The sequence below is a fragment of the Oryza brachyantha genome, chromosome 1 (genome assembly GCF_000231095.2).
Source record: "Oryza brachyantha chromosome 1, ObraRS2, whole genome shotgun sequence".
NCBI classification, from domain to species: Eukaryota; Viridiplantae; Streptophyta; class Magnoliopsida; order Poales; family Poaceae; genus Oryza; species Oryza brachyantha.
This window is the reverse complement of record NC_023163.2, coordinates 1,938,622-1,958,268: the sequence shown is the minus strand read 5'-3', so window position 1 is coordinate 1,958,268 and position 19,647 is coordinate 1,938,622. Positions and strand designations below refer to the sequence as shown.

General features: G+C 42.1%; 4 protein-coding genes across 4 annotated transcripts; 2 read left to right on the top strand and 2 right to left on the bottom strand.

Moving 5' to 3' along the window:
• The first annotated feature begins 125 nt into the window (after positions 1 to 125).
• On the top strand, positions 126 to 4,143 carry LOC102716082. Its single transcript, XM_040520799.1, has 8 exons — positions 126 to 695; positions 1,730 to 2,027; positions 2,280 to 2,682; positions 2,768 to 2,867; positions 2,949 to 3,008; positions 3,097 to 3,180; positions 3,264 to 3,371; positions 3,484 to 4,143. Exons 1-8 carry the CDS (start codon positions 366 to 368, stop codon positions 3,796 to 3,798), a joined length of 1,698 nt encoding a protein of 565 aa, XP_040376733.1. The 5' UTR covers positions 126 to 365; the 3' UTR covers positions 3,799 to 4,143.
• Positions 4,144 to 5,058: 915 nt separating this feature from the next.
• On the top strand, positions 5,059 to 7,364 carry LOC102715808 (factor of DNA methylation 2-like). The gene is made up of 6 exons (XM_015838352.2): positions 5,059 to 5,551; positions 5,693 to 5,829; positions 6,230 to 6,316; positions 6,424 to 6,702; positions 6,810 to 7,025; positions 7,131 to 7,364. The coding sequence occupies exons 1-6, from the start codon at positions 5,059 to 5,061 to the stop codon at positions 7,362 to 7,364; spliced, it is 1,446 nt and encodes a 481-aa protein (XP_015693838.2).
• A 50-nt stretch (positions 7,365 to 7,414) lies between these two features.
• LOC102715530 (RHOMBOID-like protein 1) lies at positions 7,415 to 11,695 on the bottom strand. The gene is made up of 6 exons (XM_006645434.3): positions 11,143 to 11,695; positions 9,461 to 9,624; positions 9,145 to 9,308; positions 8,804 to 9,063; positions 8,580 to 8,706; positions 7,415 to 8,161 (listed from the first exon to the last, which is right to left on the bottom strand). The coding sequence occupies exons 1-6, from the start codon at positions 11,565 to 11,567 to the stop codon at positions 8,036 to 8,038; spliced, it is 1,266 nt and encodes a 421-aa protein (XP_006645497.3). The 5' UTR covers positions 11,568 to 11,695; the 3' UTR covers positions 7,415 to 8,035.
• Positions 11,696 to 14,871: 3,176 nt separating this feature from the next.
• Positions 14,872 to 19,298, bottom strand: LOC102715426 (protein IWS1 homolog 1). Its single transcript, XM_006643690.3, has 11 exons — positions 19,149 to 19,298; positions 18,501 to 19,059; positions 17,477 to 17,596; positions 16,778 to 17,001; positions 16,536 to 16,665; positions 16,314 to 16,376; positions 16,139 to 16,216; positions 15,939 to 16,030; positions 15,755 to 15,817; positions 15,509 to 15,659; positions 14,872 to 15,386 (listed from the first exon to the last, which is right to left on the bottom strand). Exons 1-11 carry the CDS (start codon positions 19,157 to 19,159, stop codon positions 15,288 to 15,290), a joined length of 1,590 nt encoding a protein of 529 aa, XP_006643753.1. The 5' UTR covers positions 19,160 to 19,298; the 3' UTR covers positions 14,872 to 15,287.
• Positions 19,299 to 19,647: the final 349 nt, after the last annotated feature.

Sequence of the window (19,647 nt, the reverse complement as noted above, 5' to 3'; positions counted from 1 at the left end):
ACCGGGCGGTTTTAACCGCCGCCGCTTCTTCCCCGCCATTACCGGCGTAAATTTCGAGCTCCTCACGCCCCCAAACCCAACCGCTCGCGAGAATTTAAGCCGCTCATGCGTTGCATCTCCCCGCAGTTCGCGCTCACGCCCACGGGAAGCGTGACGCGCCTCATCACGCCGTGCTCTTCCACCGCTCCGCCGCCGCCGCCGCCGCCTCTGCTCCCTCTCCGAGCGGCAAGCAACCGGTGCAACTGAGCTGATAGTGAGCTGCCATTCGCTGGCGAGAGGTTGCTCCTGTTTCTTCCGGCACAGAGAGAGAGAGAGAGAGAGAGAGAGAGAGAGAGAGAGAGAGAGAGAGAGAGGGGCTGCCATAAATGAGCTCGCCGACGCCATTACGGGCGTCCGCCGCCGGGAGTTACTCCGGCTCGTCCTCCGCCCTCCACCTCCACCTCCACCACCACCGGAGGCGAGGGCGGGTGGCGGGGGGCATAAGAAGGCCGCGGGTGCGGCGGTGCAAGATGAAGCTCATGTACTTCCTGATGGACAAGGAGGAGCAGCACCGGAAGAGGGCGGAGCTGGAGTTCGAGGTGTCGGAGCTGGAGGCGGTGCTCGAGAAGGAGAAGCGCCTCAGCAGGATCCTCCACTGCTCGCTCCAGGGCCGCGTCGTCTGCCATTGCTGCCTCTCCACGCTCGTTCCCACCAAGGTATCTCTTCATCCAATCAACCTCTCTTCATCTGAATTTTCTGCACACTTATCATGCCGTGTATCTTGAGTTCTTCACAGTGTGAATTGCTATGCTTCAAAAATGTTTTTTTTTTGTCTGTTCCATTGAGAGATTTTACTGTCCTTGACGAGGTATCGGTAAAACACTGGAAAATGTGATATTTTTCAAGTACAGTAAAATCACTCTTTCATGTTAGTTTGAAGAAAAACTTAGCAGTCCATCTCATTGCTGGGACTGTTGAGCCTGAAGAAGTCCAATCGGCGCAGGAGAAAACATGATTACAAGTGAAACATTTCGGTACAGTCCAAGAAGGAGTTGTCATCATAAGATTTGACACCTGATACTGATACTGTCCAGTTTATGCCTGGTATTTATCTGCAATGAGCATGGAGTAGACACCAGGAGAGGAGATCCCTTATCATAACTGTGTGTGACAGATGATTGAAAGCATGGGGGAATTTTCATAGGTTTCAGAAGTTCAGAGAGTCTCAGTGAATGATTCTTACTATGTCAGGTGGAAAAACAGAGCCTACTTTGGATTCCTTCCAACCCTAGTACAATGTTATCTGGCTCTCTGACTCCTGACATGAGGACAATACAAGTACTATTTGCCCATTGCATTGCACAATCTTGATTTGTCTACAAATAATCACACCTTATCTACCAGATCTGCCTTTCCTTGGATCCTGGCCACTCGTACCCGTTATAACTTGTCGATCGCTTGCAAGGTGGAGTCATAGATTCATAGTACAATTTTTAGTCTTTTTTTAATTGTATTCCTTTTAATTCACCTTGTGGTAACAGTCACTGTAAAAGTTCTGATGTATTTCATACTCTCCTGAGAAATCTGAGCAAGTGAGAAACATATCTATCTGTTGTATCCATATCAATTATCACTGCATGTTTGTTCATATGAACTATCAGGGCACGAGAAAAGTATATCACTGAACATTTTGGTAGACCATCATATGATTACACTCTGGTAGGTCAATAATTCATTTCCATTGTTGCAGATCAGGGGCCTCCTTGCAGAGCTAGCAATAGTGGAGGATGAGATATTCTACCTGGAGAAGAAGGTGGACGACTTGCGGCTGCGGCTTCACCGGGAGCGCAAGTGGACTGATCAGTGCATCTTTCAGCAGCAGCAGCAGAATTGGCCGCAGAATCGCCATCAGAGGCACTCCATCTGCAGTCTGGGTGGCCGGAGGGAGCTCCAGGGAGCTGAATTGATCCCAAGGCTGCCTTGTCCAGGCAGTGATGAAGCTCTTGAATGTGAAAGCAAGGCTTCTGTTGGATCTGTCTCTAGCAAAGGTACACAATTCTCATCATTTGCAATGCAAAAGTTTTCAGGAATATAGTTTCATACAAAGTTGCAAGTTGCTAGGTTCTTGCTCAAGTATTCAGAGTCTGGACACATAAAATTCAGTGTCCGTCTACTCTTTGTTCATAATTTTGCAGATTCCTTTTTAATATTATACAGCAGAAAGGAACATCTTATTGTATTTTTCTACCAGAGAAGGATAGAGAACATTTTGATTCATGTGTTTTTTTTTTGTTGAGTAGGCGAGGAAGTTGAGCAAATTCGAAGAAGCAGCCACTCATTTGAGAATTTGAAGCTCCCTGAAAGGAAAATCTGCCTGAGTGGGCCAAACAAGCTCTCTGAGGAGCTGATCAAACTGACAGTGAACATCTTCCACAAGCTGAACAAAACAACGGATGCAACAGAGTTGGAGCTGAGCAGCACATCAAAGCTCAACATCTCTTGCATAGGCCCAAGAAGTCTTGTTCCTAAGTCGTCCTCGAGCGGCGGTGCAGCCATTAGCTCTCTCAAGAACCGAAGAGCGTCGCTAGGCGGAGACGGAGCAGCAAAGGAGATTGAGTGCCACAAGAGATTTGTAGAATTTACGAAAAGCTCATTTGATGTAAGCCGCATATCGTCCTGTCTTGTAGACATCAAGAACTTGAGGTGAGCTATAAATTTGGTTGCAGTACAGACTTACAGTAATTCAGAGTAAAACTCCACTCTGATGTCACTTGCTTTGCCTCCACAGAATCTTGATGCAGAGGCTTTGTAATGTCGATCCAAGTTTTCTGACGAACAAGCAGAAGTTGGCATTCTGGATCAACATCTACAACTTCTGCATAATGCATGTACAGTAAGCTGCCCTGATCAACAAACACACTGGTGATCAAATTACCATAGCTAATCCAAGAAACGGTACTTGGTTTCAGGCATATCTTCAGCATGGCTTACCTCCTTCTCCAGATAAGCTTCTTGGGTTGCTGAATCAGGTAGATTGTTCTTCCTGTCAGAGAAATCGACTTAAAATTCGGTGATCTTGATCCACATGCTTGAGCAAGTGTTTATTTTTACCACCAGGCTTCCGTGAACGTCGGAGGAACAGTTCTGAATGTTTTGTCGATCGAGCATCTCATCCTGAGGCACTCCCCTGAAGGCAAGCAAGTAAGAGGATTCACATTTTCACAATTCATCCATGCATCAATTTCGATCCGAACTAAACAAGAACGACAACTTGATTACGAAAGGGAATCATGGACGAAAGAGAGAGAGATCTGCAGCTCTCCTACGGACTTGGATACCCTGAACCCAACGTCGTGTTCGCGCTATGCAGAGGCAGCCGCTCCTCACCAGCAGTACGTTCAGAATCGTTCACATAAAAAACAAGTCTTTCTTGATCAAATTTCAGGATTGCAGTTTCTTGTGCAGAATTCAGATTCGTTAACCTGACACACACATCTCGTGCAGCTGAGAGTGTACACAGCAGAGGACGTGTCGAACGAGCTGGAGCGCGCCAAGGTGGAGTACCTGGAGTCGTCGGTGCGCGCGGCGAGCAAGAAGAAGGTGGTGGTCCCCAGGCTGCTGCACTGGCACATGCGGGACTTCGCCGACGACGCGGCGTCGCTGCTGGAGTGGGTGTACAGCCAGCTGCCCGGGCGGCCGTCGGGGCAGCTCAAGTGCACCATCAGGGAGCTGCTCGCCGCCGGCGGCAAGGCGGCGGCGGCCAAGGCGGTGGAGGTGGAGCCCTACAGCGCTGAATTCCACTACCTGCTGCCTCTCTGATCCGATGAAAACCTCATGGATGTTAGTTTCATCCTTCCATCCAAGCTATAGGAAGGAATGTGCATGGTACATTTTGTCAGATATTTTTCGAGTGTTTTGCTGTCTATACCAACGTGTAGCATATTTTAGGGATATAGGTAAGTAAATGGTTGTTGTTAATTTGTTATTAAGTGTATCATCATCTTTTCTTTTTTGTCTCGTCTAGACTTTAGTCATGTAGTATCACCGGTGGTACACTTGCCAAAACCAGGTGCTCCAAAGGGAAAAACCATCCTTACGAATAATCAACGAGGCGTATATGTAGTATCTTGTGATGAAATAAATGAAATATCATAATTTAATGCTGCCAACAAAATTTGGTTCACCCAGATTAGACTTAAGATGAAACAGTTATGATTTTTATTTTTATTAAATGATTTCGTTGATTTTTTTTCACACGTTTGACTATTTGACTTATTCAATTTTTTTCTTGCAAATATACGAAAATATAAGCTAATGATTGAAATATATTTAGTAACAAATTTTATCATAGCAAAATAAATAATAATGACATAAGTTTTTTTATTAGATAAACAGCCGAATATGTGCTAAAAAGTTAGCTTCGTTATCTATAAAAATACACAAGGAGTGTATTACATAGTCAATAATTTAGAGAAGAAAAAGATCACATGTTTTCAGAGTTAGAACAAAGATACACAGATAAGATTTCAAAATAGGGCTTGACATATTATTAACTTTTCTACTATCATTCTTATTATTTAAATATTTTGTATAAACATGTAAAATGGTACTTCATCCATATTTTAATAGATACTGCCGTTTACTTTTATTACACATATGCCGTTCGTCTTATTAAAAAAATTATATAATTATGATTTATTGTTGTGATTGGTTTTATAACTTAAATATATTTTAAGCATAACTTACACTTTTGCGTATTTACATAATTTTTTTAAATAAGACGATATGTCAAACGTGTAACAAAAGATATGGCGACATATATTAAAATGCAGAGGGAGTAAATTATACCTAAAGTACATATAATTATAAAACAAATTAGAACAAAATAAGTAATAGTTATATAATTTTAACATATAAATCTAAAAGTAAAATATCAAATAAAAAAATCGGAGGCAGTATAAACCAACAAACAAACCGATGATCATATTACTGTTATTACTGCATACAAAAAAGACACAGCGAAGCTACTCAACATACTGAACGATCAAGAAGACGACTCCCATGTCGAGCGACATCGCAATGGCCGACGCTGACACGGACAATGCCGGCGGCGAGCTCATCGTCTGGCCGTGGACCGGCGTTCCCGCCACGGCCACCGGCGACGACGACGCCTCCGCAGCGACCACGCTCACCGTCCACTCTCAGCAGCACTTCGCCGGCGTCCCAACCACCGCGCTCCAAGAAGCGGCGGCCCACGACGGTCACGGTCACCGTCACCACCTCGCCGGCGCCCGGAGGAGGGAGTGTCGGCAGCTGCGCCGGCGTGACGAGGGCGCCACCGCTGGCGCCGGGGAGGAGGGCCTGCCCGGCGACGGCGCGGCCGGGAGGTTCCTGCCGGAGGCCAGCTGCGCGGCGAGGAGCGCGGAGGACGGTAGGGTGGCCGCGAACCTCGCCGGCGTCGCCGAACACCACGACGGGCGGGCCAGGTTCTTGGAGGCCAAGTGCGAGGAGATGGCCGAGGCGGCGGCGGAGGCGGCGGCATACCGCCGCTGGCTCCACCACGAGCTCGAAGGTTTGTCAGAATTTCATGGCGAAATCTTTGATACCTCTGTCTAAACTTGTGAATAGTATGTGCGAATTTCATGTCAAATTTATGGATGTCTTGGTCAGAAATTGATCTATTCAGAGGCTGTTTGATGTTGATGATAAGCAGAGCTTAGAAAAATTACTGAATGCATAATGTTGGAGATGAATCATGATGTCCACGATGAGAATGGGAGGGTTGCATCAGAGTTGGATGAAACGGGAAAAGAGATTGACACAAAATCGCAGAGAATCGAGGAGCTTAAGGTAGATTGCCTGTACTTTTTTTTTTTTAAACTTTTGCGATTCTGCCACTGTTTAGGGTCGGTTTGATTTGATGTCTAAATTGGTCTTAGTAATATTTGGTAATTTTAATAGTGTTTAGTCTCTATTTAGATTGAATCCAAATTTTGGCAACTCTCTCTCTCAAAAAAAAATAGGCTACTTCATTAGTTAAATTAGGCTATTTTGATTTAATCCAAACACAACTCGCTAAAATCTAGTATTGGCCAAATTGGTAAAGTCGATTTTTGGTCTCAAACTAAACTAGCCCTTACTCGTCACCCCTATATTTTGGCTTTTGCTTGTGCTTAAAAGCCAAAACTCTGTTAAATGAGGCAATGAGGTGAACAAACATGATTTCTTCTAACACAAATAACTTGCTCAGGGTGCTCTAGAGATCAGCTCAATGATGTTGCCAAGTGGACAGTGCAGCGTGGGTGACCATGCTCAAATGCTACAAGAAATTCATAAGGTTTCTTCTCTTATCTTCAACAGAACAATTAGCAAGGTTCACCTGTACCAATTGCTTAAAAAGATTGATAATTCTTGCCTGAACTTATTTGTATATGTTTTTTGTAGCAAGATATGGAAGTCATTTATGCAAAATTAGAGCAACTTGAGAAGCAGCTCGAGCAGAGGCAAGCACTGGAATCCACAGTACGGCAGCTGAACATGAAAATACAAGCAGGGGAGAGGCTTAGACATGATGATTATGAACACATTTACAGCATCATGATATGTTTGAGAACAATTATAGATGAAGAAAAAGAAAGGCTGGTTGACTCTTGTGCTGACCTCATAAAAAGAGTGCAAATGAACTTCAGTGAGCTTCGAGAGCTTCGCCAGGAGTTGATTAAGGTAAACATCCATGTGTTCACAAAACACAAGAAGCTCTCAATGCTCTATTTGGGAGTTGAATTGTAGTTAAATGCATTTTTCATCCATGAAATGGCCACAATCATCAGGGTTTCGAGAACATGACGATCAGCAAAAACACAATTATCGGGATAAAAAGGATGGGAGAACTTGATGATAAGCCTTTTCATCTTGCATGCAAGAGGAAGCACAGGGATGATGATCCTTGGGGCAAAGCTGCAATGCTGATCTCATACTGGCAGGAAGAACTAAAGAAACCATCATGGCATCCATTCACAACTATTCAGGTTGATGGAGAAGAAAAGGTGACTGACCAGTTTCTCTGCATCCATTTCTGACCTTGCATTCTGTGAACTTCCAGTCCAAGAATCATAAGCCCCCCAATCTGCTGCATTTCTGGACGATTGCAGGAAGTTGTAGATGGAGATGATCCAAAACTGAGGCAGCTATGCATTGATTACGGCATCAGTGTTTGCAATGCAGTGAAGGCCGCCATGGCTGAGCTCAACGAGTACAATCCTCGTGGACGCCACGTCACGAATGAGCTCTGGAACTTCAGGGAAGGCCGGAAGGCGACCACAAGCGAGGTGGTGAAGTACATCTTGAAGCAACTGAAGACAAGCAGTTCGCAGCCTGACAATTGACATGAACACTTCACACACAACACACACAAAAAAGATATAGAAATGTTGGTCTGTCATAAGCTCACAATTGTCATGTTTGCTCATCTTCTCGGGTTAACTCACTGAATATAGCACTACATGTTTGTATGATACATAATATCTAACAGTAGCAGAAAAGCATAAATGAACTGAACTAGGTAGTAGTTATACATTGGAGACATTATGTGATTTAAATTACATACATGGTTGGACATTTACATGGGTCTGCATAGCCATCCTTGACCTTGGTGTGTTTGATTGATCTAACTATATTTGAAGGCTAGGATATAGTTCTACTTCCTAAACTTGTGTGGTTCCCCTCCATCCAACAACTCAGTATCAGTAATATTCTGGATAATAATTATACATGGTATATAAACACCATCTACTGGAGAGATTCACCAAGCTTCCTTCTCTCATACAACAGTTTATACTCGAACAATCTTGATATTTCTGAAATCAGAACTACTGCCGCAAGTTAGCATCTTCCACAACCGCCCACTGACATTTACATCACATAATACAAACCACAGAATGAATCCACAGAAGCCAAACATATGCATCACCAGAGAATCTCGTCTAAGCAGCTTCTATTTCTCTCTTCCAGAAATGCACAGTACCTGAGAACTCCTTGTCATTAAAAGCATTTATCGCTAACTGCAAAAACCAACACACAGGTGTTTAATTGCTTCTGTGTTATTTGGATTGTTGAGAGTGTACGTCTGAGTCTTTCCAGTGCTTTGGCATGTCAGATTTAATTGATTTCCGAGCTGCGACAACTGCAGGAGAAGGTCCACATTAGTAGAATTACAGTGAGAACATAGAGAGCTATATGATCATGGTTACAGGTAGAGAAAGATCACAAAATGTACAAAATATAGCAAAAGGTACTAGGCCATTATACATTCAAATAGCTTCAGGACATAGCCCTAAGTAGAAATTAAACAGTAGAATTGCAAAATCGCTAACAAGTTGATAGTTCAAAACCAAGGAAACCTTTTATAATAAATTTTATCTAAGAGATTCTTATTAAGTGAAATGTGCTCAGAGAAGTATGAAATATTGACATTCTTGTATCCTTTTTGTATGACCCATTTATGTTTTCTGTTAAACACAACACACCTATAATGCCTGATAGCAAAATGGAACTATATGCCAATTAGTGATTGCAAGATCAGATTTTGTAGGTGAAGTTACCATGCAATAGTTGCTTGGTGCGTTGCAGCTCCACTTTGAAGTAGGTACACAGCTCAGATAATGGCACCAAGAACAGTGCTCGCTGGCATTGAACCCTTTCAATACCAATACCAAGCCAATGGTGAACCTGCCAAGACTGAAGTTTAGCAAATGCAAGCATGTGGCTGAAATGCATGGCTGAATACATTTATCATTGCGCTTTTGCTGATAGAGAAGAAATTTACCCAGAAATCAATATTACTGTAGCAATGACCCAGAGTATGATCTGGTATGTCTTGTACTTGCGTTTAGGTGTACCCGTGGGAAATCCAAGAGGAGAGTTCTTTTGGTTAATGTATCCAAATTGTGGGCGAACTAGAAGAACAAAACCAAGAAAGAACCCGGATGTAAATCCTCCAAGATGAGCAAAGTTGTCAACATGCGGTAGGATCCCAACGGCCAAGTTGATGAGAATGATCACAACTAAAGTTAACAATGCTGCAAACTGGATTGTTAAACAAGATCAAAATTAGCAGCTCATAATGGTGTACGTTTTGTGAAGAAATGCATAGATCTGAGTCCAAACCTTATTCTCATATATTGTCCAATTTGTTATCAGCTCAGACAGCATGGAACCCAGTAATCCAAACAGTGCACCAGAGGCACCAACAGAGATATTTGACACCATAAACAGAGCAGACAGCAAGCTCCCACCTACCCCAGAGATCACATATAGTGTGCCAATCCTCACTGCAATGAACAATCATTCAAAATTTAAAATCCATGGTCTTAGTTATATGCCAATTAGCTCTTGAAGAGATTACCCTGACTCCAGAGAGTAAAACCTACAGTATTTGTCAAGGATCTCAAGAAGTTCGGTGTGAAATTATTTGAATACTTACTGAAACCAAATTCCTTCTCAAGTCTGATTCCAATCAATAGGAGACTCAACATATTAGCAAGTATGTGGACAACACCAGCATGCAACCAAATACATGTGATGAGACGCCAGCCTTCATGGTCTTTGGTAATTTTACTAGTTTCAAGTGCCCCCATTCTCAACAGCCTGAGGAATTGGTAGATATGTAAGTTGAACTTTCAAAGGAGCAGCATCAACAATAAGCAGAAATAAAGTTGTAGTGAATCCACAGTCCACCTAATAGCATCGTAACACAATATTTAGAAGAGATTGTGCGGTATTGTAGATCTTTTCCTATTTTTACAAAATTTCCTATCAGACAAGAAGAGGCAACACAAGTATAAAGGTACACAAAAATGTAACATCTTTGCACATTTCATTTGCTTCGCTGCTGGTAGCAAACAGTCATTTTATTGTAAGAGAAGACAATGCAGCACTTCAGATATCAAATGGATTAATATAACTACACAATGAGGGTAGAGTAGACCAAATCTTGCATATAAAGTCACTAGTGCAGTACAGCGTCAAACCATGTTGAAAATGAATATTCAGGTGACACTGAGAAAACCTAGCTGATAATTTCACATATTCACAAAGAATTGCTTATTCTATGACATTTTTGCCTTGCATATTAAGATTATCTATTCCACCCCTGCAACCATCTCATTGAAAATTCAGCTTAAATATATCAGCGAAGCACAATACAACTAAATGAAGGTAGTGTTGCCCAATTAAACAAGAAGAGAAACGTAAATTCACCTTTAATGATCCTCAGGCCCTACCACACTATTAGTAGGGTCGATTTCTAGAGTTCAGGAATCTAACCACAAAATTATACATTTAAAAAGAAAAGAAATTTTGGATCAAAACTAACGAACTTATGAATTACAGCTAAATTGTTTATTTTTAAAAGGCACAAGATTATCCACAGAAATAATATGGATGCACCAACCGTGCAACTTTGATAAAATTCAAACAGATGGCACCAACAGGTACATCCACCATTTTTACGCAGGCTACCAACAATGACCAAAAACAAAGTTTAAAGATTGAAACATTCATGGAAAAAGAAAAGGCATTTGAACTAAACCTGAGCTAATAATTCCTGTTTCAAATTCTGATAAGAAACCCCAATGGCCTACCAAATAAACCATCTCCACAACCAGAAAAATGCGAAATTCCACACTACCAGCTGCACTGCTCCTTAAAAGACGACTAGAATATCAAATTTTTTACGTGAAAACTGAGATGGAAAGCACATTTTGATCAAACAATATAGATGTACCGACCGTTGATAAGATTCAAACAAATGGCATCAACAGGCACATCCACTATTTTTACCCAGGCTACCAACAATGACCAAAAACAAAGTTTGAAGATTGAACCATAAACCATTAATGGACAAAGAGAATGCATTTGACCTAAACCTAAGCTAAATTATGCCTGTTTTGATACGAAACCCCAATGTTCTACAGAGTCAACCATCTCCTCAACCAGAAAAATAGCAAAATTTCACACTAACAGCTGCGCTGCTCCTTAAGGACGCCTAGGATATAAAAATAATTAGGTGTAAACTGAAAATGGAAGCACATTTTATCAAATCAAATCAAATTATGGGAAAGTCGAAAGGATCTAAATTTTGTGTGGATTACATGGGAGCCTTACGTTGCGGAGGAGGGCCCAATGAGGGGGTTCTCCTTGTACGACTGGAACGCGAACCTCCCGAGCTCCGGCTCGAGCCAGCACCCCTCCGCGGCGGCGCCCTCCCCGACGGAGCCGCCTATCGCGGCGCCGGCGGCCTGCGCGTGCGCGGGGCAGTCGTTGATGTACATCGAGAGGACGAAGAGCGCGACATTGACGACAACGAAGAGCGGCACGAGGAACGGGAACCACCGCCGGAACGGCCGGAACTCCGGCGGTGGCGGCGGCGGAGGACGGCTCCGGTGGTGGTGCCTGTTAGGGCCTTGGCCGTGGCCGTAGTGCCCCGGGCCATGGCTGCGCCGGCGCGGGCTCTTCGGCCGGTCCTGCCCGCCGCCGCCGCCGCCGCCCGTTTCGATGGGGACCACCGCCGTCTCGCCCCGCCGCGGCATGGCGCCGGGCGGGCAAGACGAATGCCGGAGCCGGAGGAGGAATGCGAGCGCGTGCGCTGCCTCCGGATCCTGCGGGTTCGGGAGGTTGGTCGGTGGCGCGTGCTGGCTTAGCTTCCCTGAAGAGGAGAGGGAGGAAGAAAAGCTTGGACTTTGGAAATGGAGGACGCGAGAACGAAACGACGGAGACGAACGGCGACCTCTATTTTTAGTTCCTTTCACGAGAGGATTTATGATTGTTTTTTTTCAGTTCTTTGTTTTGTTTTCTCATATGTGTAAAAAGGAATTTCCTTTCTAGGTTTTCTGATTTTGTTTATTCCTTACAATTTTTTAATATTTATTCTAAACGGCTAAGGACACATTTTTCCCTTAATTATTTTTGCCTGTGTACTTTAGGGTTGTTTGATTGTCAGACAAATTTCATCAACTTGATAGTTGTTCAGATGCAGGCATGCAGTTATGTTATAATCTTTCCAAATTTGATATAACCGATTTGTAACAGTGTCCACTTCGCTTAGCAACCATTTTACGTTCCAACAGCTGAGCAGCCGTTGCCTACGTGCCTCGCTACACCTCGCGTTTTCTTGCACCAAACAACACGCGAAAATCGATGATCCTACGTACCCACACAAAGGTGACAAGTCGAAATGCTCAGCGACTAGCATTGTAGTTTGGTCATGGCATGGCATAAACTTGTGGATTATTAAAAGTAGGGCAATTTGAGGCACAAACTCATATAGATTAAAAGATAGTGCAATTGGATCTGTTACCGCTGCAACTGCAATATCGTTTCCCAATCCAGTCGATTCACTGCATCACATGATTCGCGCCACTGTGCTCACGCTCCCAGGCTCCCCCTCTGTTGGTTCATGCCTACTTCATGGCCGCCGCGTTGGGTAAGGGTGACGTATATATATTACGAAAGAAAAACGTAAAATTAATTTTAAATTTAAGGTTAAATTAATTAATTCTTATGTTACGGAGGTCACGGGGCAAATTCCTAGTAACTTAAAATATCGATAATATACGCATTCGTATTTTTGTTTATGCTTATAAACTAAAAATTAATTTTTTCGGCTTTAGATTTGGAGTTGATTTTGAGTGTTTTTTACTGATGTTTATTTTTTATCATTGGTTTTTTAGATCACTAAAAATATGTATATAAAAATTTTATTTAAAAATTATTTTTTGTTTGCAAATATATCGTCGAATAAAAGAGCCAAACGATGCTCCTTTGGTATCCATTTGTCGCAAAAACCGGCAATCATCACAATATGAAACACTCGATTTCGAATTAGAATTAGAATTAGTCTTTTCTTTTGAATGACCAGAATCAATAATTTCTCAAATAAAATTACAGGGTCTAAAACCAGGGTTTATATGAGCACAACTCCTAACAGGGTTCGACGAGACGTTGAAACTTGATGTCTGCTTTCCTCAAGCACTTCTGAAAACTCTACCTATCCAAAACTTGCATCTGTTTTTTTATATAAAAAAAGTTGCATCTGATTTTTTTATAAACAGATGAAGATCAGATTGAAAAATCGAGAGGTAGTACATATAAAATTGGTGCTCGTTCAGTGTTAAAAACGTGTACCAACGCCGCTATGTGAGACTAAGCTTCCTCTTTAGGGATGCTAGGACTTATCTTTGAAGTTTTTTTATGTAGTTTTATTTTTTAGCATTTGCTTTTAAGCCGCTAAATATACATATATAAAAATTTATAATAAAACCTTTTAGTCGTTAATAAGTTGTTCTGTTTATGCTTAGAAGAAGTAAAAGGCGACCGCTTAAGTAATATTCTATAATCTCTTATGCTTGAGGACAAAGATCTCTTATAGCCAGATCTCCCTGTGTCATCATGCTAGGCAAAATTCAACTTATAATTGTTGCGGCAACAATATTTACCAGGATATATAGAGAAATTATTGAGCACACTTGTAATTTTAACATAAAACAAAAATACCATCAAATTATATTCAATGTTAGATTTAGTAAAATTAATTTCATGTTGGACATGTTACCTTTTTTTCTATAATTTTGATAAAACTTAAAAAAATAACTTAGAAAATGGTTAAAACTTACTGCATCAATATGGAACGAAGGGGTACTACGTGCATTTCTTTTCTTTTGATTTCTCTCACAAGCTGAAATTGTGTTTTTTTCTTTCCTTTTAGTTCACACGTCTCTCTGTCCTTTCCAGTAAAAATGGATTTTCTCCTAGAGGTTTTCACTTGTTGTGTCACAGTCAATCTGTCATGTACTGATGTCCTGCCTCCTTGTTCCATTTGGTAGCAGCAGGAGTTTGGTTTGTTATTTCCCCTTTTTTGTGTGTGTGTGTGTCATTGTCCAAGTTTAATCTCTCATAAAGTCATAATACAAAATGAACACAGGAATGTAAAATAGAAAGATCTGCCATGTTGTTTTTTATACACGAAGTTAATACACAGTAACGTCGCTGGCAAAACAGCCAAGCTCGACTATACCAACTATTGCACGCATGCTTTCACCCTCAATTCACGTCTAAGCCGTTAGCCCAAGTTTCGCTGGAGTTCATTCATTCTCTCTAATTTTAGGTTGCTAACATATATGAAACCTACAATTTATTAGGTTCAGCTAACACTGACCTGGCCACATCTGAGAACGGTACGTTAGACAAGTCTTTCTTCCACCAAACAACACGCCAGCCTCTCCGTTTCAGATTTCTCCCTTTACCGGCAACGCAATCCATATTCCCCCAACTCTTCTGTTAACGAGTTGCACCACAAAAGATACTCACTCCATCTCGTAACTACCACTACTAACACAAAGATAAAAAAAATATCAAATATCAAATAGATGTATGTACATAATGTGATAGGATGTTTTAATGATGAAGAATATGCTGGTTAATACATATTTGTATACACGCGTTATAATATTGCAATTTTCCCTATAATATATAATATAAGAACATGTTACATCTGTTTCATATTATAAGATTTTCTTCTATTGATGAATATATATAATTTATATATATATCTAGATTAATTAATATCCATATAAATATAAACAAAGTTAGAAAGTCTTACATCATGAAACAAAAGAGAATGGATAGAGAAAGTAGGAAATAATGACCTTGCTTTTCAGGAAATAATTACGCTTGCTCTTTGAAAAGCAAGCAACGTTATAGGTGTTCGTACACAAAGAGGTGGAAGGACTGCTCAAGAAGCCATACAAAGCTAAAATCACATTGGAAATCTTTGCAAAGCTACGAGCAGAAAACACACATCATCAAGTCTCCTGGGACGAAGCATGCACAATACTGTTGTCACAATATGTTTTTATTACAGAGCAAGGCTGCCTGTTCTTTAGTACAGAGGTGAGTAACTTCAGTCCAATACAAAGTTGCATCCCGATCAGATTTCGCTGTGAAGCATGATAGCCATGTATACAGTAAAGACACCATCATTCTTCTTTAAACACGATATATGCATCATGACCAAAAATAGTATAAACCTTTGTTATCAATAGTTGCCGAATGATCGTGTCTCTTAAGCTCGCATATAGGACCCTACCTACCAGAATGGAAAGATCTTTGGCTCAACAATCCAAAATTATCCAATAAACCATTTGCTCCCCGATAGTGGTAGTGTGCTTTATGCTGCCTCCGCGGCCCAATGCATACATTGCTTTGCAAGGGCATTATGGACACAACCGTGCAAGGGCTTCGAGGTGGATAGTTTACAAGTACTTGATCATTCCACGCCCTTCAACACTGAGTTTTGACGCCTGAAGGTTTTTCTTCTTTGGTGCTTTCAACTGCTGTAGTTTCTTGTTCATCTGCACGCCCAACAAGAATGATCAATAGTGTAACTTAATATGCAGTTTCACATCGCATGACAAAACCTGGCTAGCATACAACATGATAGCAAACACCGTAATCTTGTAGGTGGGGACAGAACCTTTAACCGGCGCTGGTCTTGGACAACCTGCTTAGCACGAGCCCTAATTTGTTCAGGATCAATCTTAGACTGCGGGCGGATAACAAAGTCCAGAGGGGATGCTTCTGGCCTAGAAGCATGCTGCCTGGCACCACTTTGCCCAGACTTGCGCCTGCATTCGCAGCACAAAACAAAACAATTAAGTATAGAATAGGGTGGAGATACAAACCACAGTAACCACAGTGAAGGAAGCATGATCACACTTACTGAGAGAAGTCGGCATCAAGATCATCGTCCCTGGATTCCATTCCAGAACTACTTGATGAAGGCCTAAGTCAAGGAGATAAAAAAGAACACAGTGAATAAAACATGAGAAAAATTCAAGAATAGATATTGTTTGGATAGTGATTCTTATGATGGTTGATGAATAAACAAAAAATTAAGGACTCACTTCTTCATTTGCGGTCGCCTGTAAGGAGCTCTTTCATCATCATATCTCCTCATATCCTCAAATCTTGTGCTTTTGTTGAATATTGGTCGACTCTGTATGTTTTTTTTCTCGCGGTCAGTCTCATATAGAGTAGAGACCAAGAATCTTCAGCATCAATAAAAAAATACAATTATAAATGACCAGAAAGAACATGAAATTACCCATTTATCAACAAGTTCCTTGGCCAGCTTTCTGTTAGAAGTAGTCTCCTCATCAGATTTTGACAAAAACATAATGACCTATACATGTGTTATGGGGAAAAAAATGATCTTCAGCAACTCAGTATTCAGTAAACAGAACACGATCTGTGAAGGGACCTTCAAAAAATGTTTATACCTTCCCCAGACCACTTTTCTTAAGCTGCTCCCTTCTATCATATTGCTCCAAATCAATGGGAAACTGTGTAAATAGATTAAAAACCTTCCATGAGAAAGTAGTTCTGAGAAATGAAAATAAAACCATAACCACAGTGAACTAAAAAGTGTGTGCACATGCTAAAGTTAGTGGGGTTTTATGGTGAAAAGGGAAGAATAAAGAAACAAGAGCAAGATAGCCTACATCAGTCAATAATTTCAGAACGGCTGTTCGGATATTCATATTTGGCAAGCTACCATCAGGCAAAGGTTCAAGCCAATTTTTTAGAAGAGTGAGAACTCCATGATCAAGGAATTCCTGCTGGAGATTCTTCCTGCAAAATAGTGATATGCAAGAAAATAGTTATAACTTGCTACAAAATAGCAACTTGGACTAGAACTAGAGGCAACAATCTAATGCTACTATCTGCATTCAAAACTTCTTACTTTGAGAGCACATCTATGAGTAGTGGAAGCTTCATAAGTTTATTAATGGCTGGTTTTGATTGCCTATTTAAGTTCGCATCTTCTTCTGCTGCCACTTCAAACTCAGCAATGAATTGTTCCACTATAAGACCAATATCAGCACGAGGCCGTTCATTCTTCTTCTTCTTCTTCTTCCCACCCTTAAAGAGCCGATCAAGCTCATCATCCTCTTCCGCTTCCTCTGCCTATAATAAAGCAAAATAGTTCATAACATGGTATGGTAGTTACAGAGACAAGAAATAAAGCAGGACAAACAAAATATCATGCAATTCTAGTGTAAACCAACTATTTTGAATTGGAACTCTACGAGACAGCAAGGCTAATGAGCTTCATCTGCCCTAAAATTCCTGCAGGGTTATAATGCTATGTAATACTTCTGAAAGATGCGAATATCAGTATTTGTATAATAAAATACTAGTTGAGAAAATTGGATCCATAACCTTACCAACTACGATATGGGCATTAGTCACTACAGCCAACCATTGGTATGTGGCATACCTATAAGCAACCACACAACATAGAGAAATAACTTAAAGTGTCAAATATATTTGTCATACAGCCCATTTCCTTTCATTTTCCTTTTCCGTATATTTGCCTGTAAATTTGAAATCCATGAATAACCTGCAGCATATAAGAAGTTAAGGATGATTGGATGAATACCTGTGGATAATGCCGAGGTGAGTGGCCATCATTATCACTGCCATAACGGTCAGCTGGATCAACCCCAGTATCGTCAATGAAGTTATCATCATCGACGGTTCTAACACCTTCTTGATCATCCTGTTACATGAAACAAAATGTTGGCAGAGTGATTTTTCTTTGTCCAAGGTTACTAGAACATATTGCCAAACATGAATTGATATTCCCAAATATAAAGATTTCTCTAAAACAGAGAAATGGAGAGGAGGGAGGTTCAACTCAAGTATCATGAAGATGATCAAAGTATCAGCAAATATGTCTAATGATGTTTCCAAGATAGAATTCGATCAATTTGTAGTTATTCGTAAGTATTATTACTGGAAATAAGAAATCACAACAGCAGACTAAATAATGTAACATCAACTATTTATATTGTGGCGGGAAAATCTAAATGCTATTCCGGTCCTTAGGAGGCAAAACCTGCCTTGAAAAAATAATCCAAGGGGTATCTAGATAGTAACGAACAAATGCTTCACAATGAGCTAGTGATTCAATATTACCCTACAAAACAATTTAACAAGCGTGTAAATTGATACTAGAGAGCAAATGTAACCTCAACTACATATGTTCATTAAGTATTCTATCTGCTAGACATCCCAAACGCAAAGCACAAGCTCCAACACAGATAGCTGACCAAACTAATAATCTGGAATCCAAAGGAAAGCAATAGGTGGGATGCAAACATAAAAGCTAAACCAGCAAAAATTAGCAGCCCCATCAAACAGGAAAGCTACATCAATCAACAGAATGATATAAATCAAGTTCAACAGGAGGAATCCTAATTAGTCGCTTCAACAATCAGCAGAATCCCGATTATCCTACACAAGCGTTGCAAGCCAAGCTTTCGGGCAGCAAAATTAGAGAATTCAAGTTTGAGTTCATTTCACAATGGAAAATAGAGCACGCACAGCTAATAGTGAGTAATGAACATCTGAACTGCATTAGAACATCGCAAGCAAGAGATTTAGAAGAACACGATCATTACCTCAGAGTCACCGCCAGCTATGGTATCCCAGAGCTCCTGGATCTCCCTCTCCCCTTCATCCTGCTCCCCATGCCCGCCGCCGCTGAATCCCTTCCCTCCAGAACCGCCCCTCTTCTCCCTTCCCATCCCCATTCCCCTGCTCTCCCTCTCCCTCCCGTCCTCCTTCCTCCTCTTCTTCTCCTTCTTCTCCTTCCCGCCGCCCCTCGCAAGGTCCCTCAAAGCCGACGACCCCTTCCTCTTCTTCGTGGCATCCGCCTCGGGGTCGACGTCGTCATCCGCCAACCCCGCCGCCTCCTCGCTCCAGTCGTCCAGCCCGTCGCCGGGCATCCCATGGTCCCCGCCGCCCCCGCCCTTCTTGAGGAGACGCTTGCGGGGCTTGGAGGAGGACCCCGCCCCGTCGTCCCCGTGCACGGGGGTCGGGGAGCGGCCGCGGTTCCAGTCGGCGCCGTCGTCGCCGAGGTCGTCCTCGAGGTCGTCGAAGGGCGGCTGCTGCTGGGGCTCCGGCGAGGGGTCGCGGTCGTAGGGGTCCATGAGCGGCTCGCCGTCCTCGTCGATGTAGCTGCAGGCACGGATCGGAGGTGGAATCGAGATCAGGGGAGGAAACCCTAGGTTAGGGGAGGGAGGAGGGGGAGGGGGCAGGGTACTTACGGGTCGTCCATGGCGCCGGCGGCGAGGCGAGATGCGAATCGAAAGTCGAAACCCTAGGCGAGGCGGAGCTGAAGCCTGAAGGAGGTGGAGACAGCGACGAGGAGACGAGAGATCGATGCGATTCGGAGATGGGGGAGCGGACGGGAAGGGACGGGGAGAGACAGTGGTTAGATGGGCCGGGCTCTGGGCGACTGGGCCCTTTTGCTGCGTGCGAGCTCGTCGTCTAGTGGTCTTATTCTAAAAAAAACACTCGTAATAAAAAATACGGAATACTGTATAACAGTATAGCAGATACAGTGAAGAAATACCCCATCGATACAACAACACATCTTTATTCATTGCAAGAAAATTGGAGTAACAAACAACAAATTTTGTTCAGACCAAAATACAATGCTGGCTAGGAAAAAAACAGAGTACAAACACGCACTAAAAATAAAGCATACGCCAGCACATCTTTTATAAACACACTCATAAAAAACATGTTGTTTTGGTAATGGGA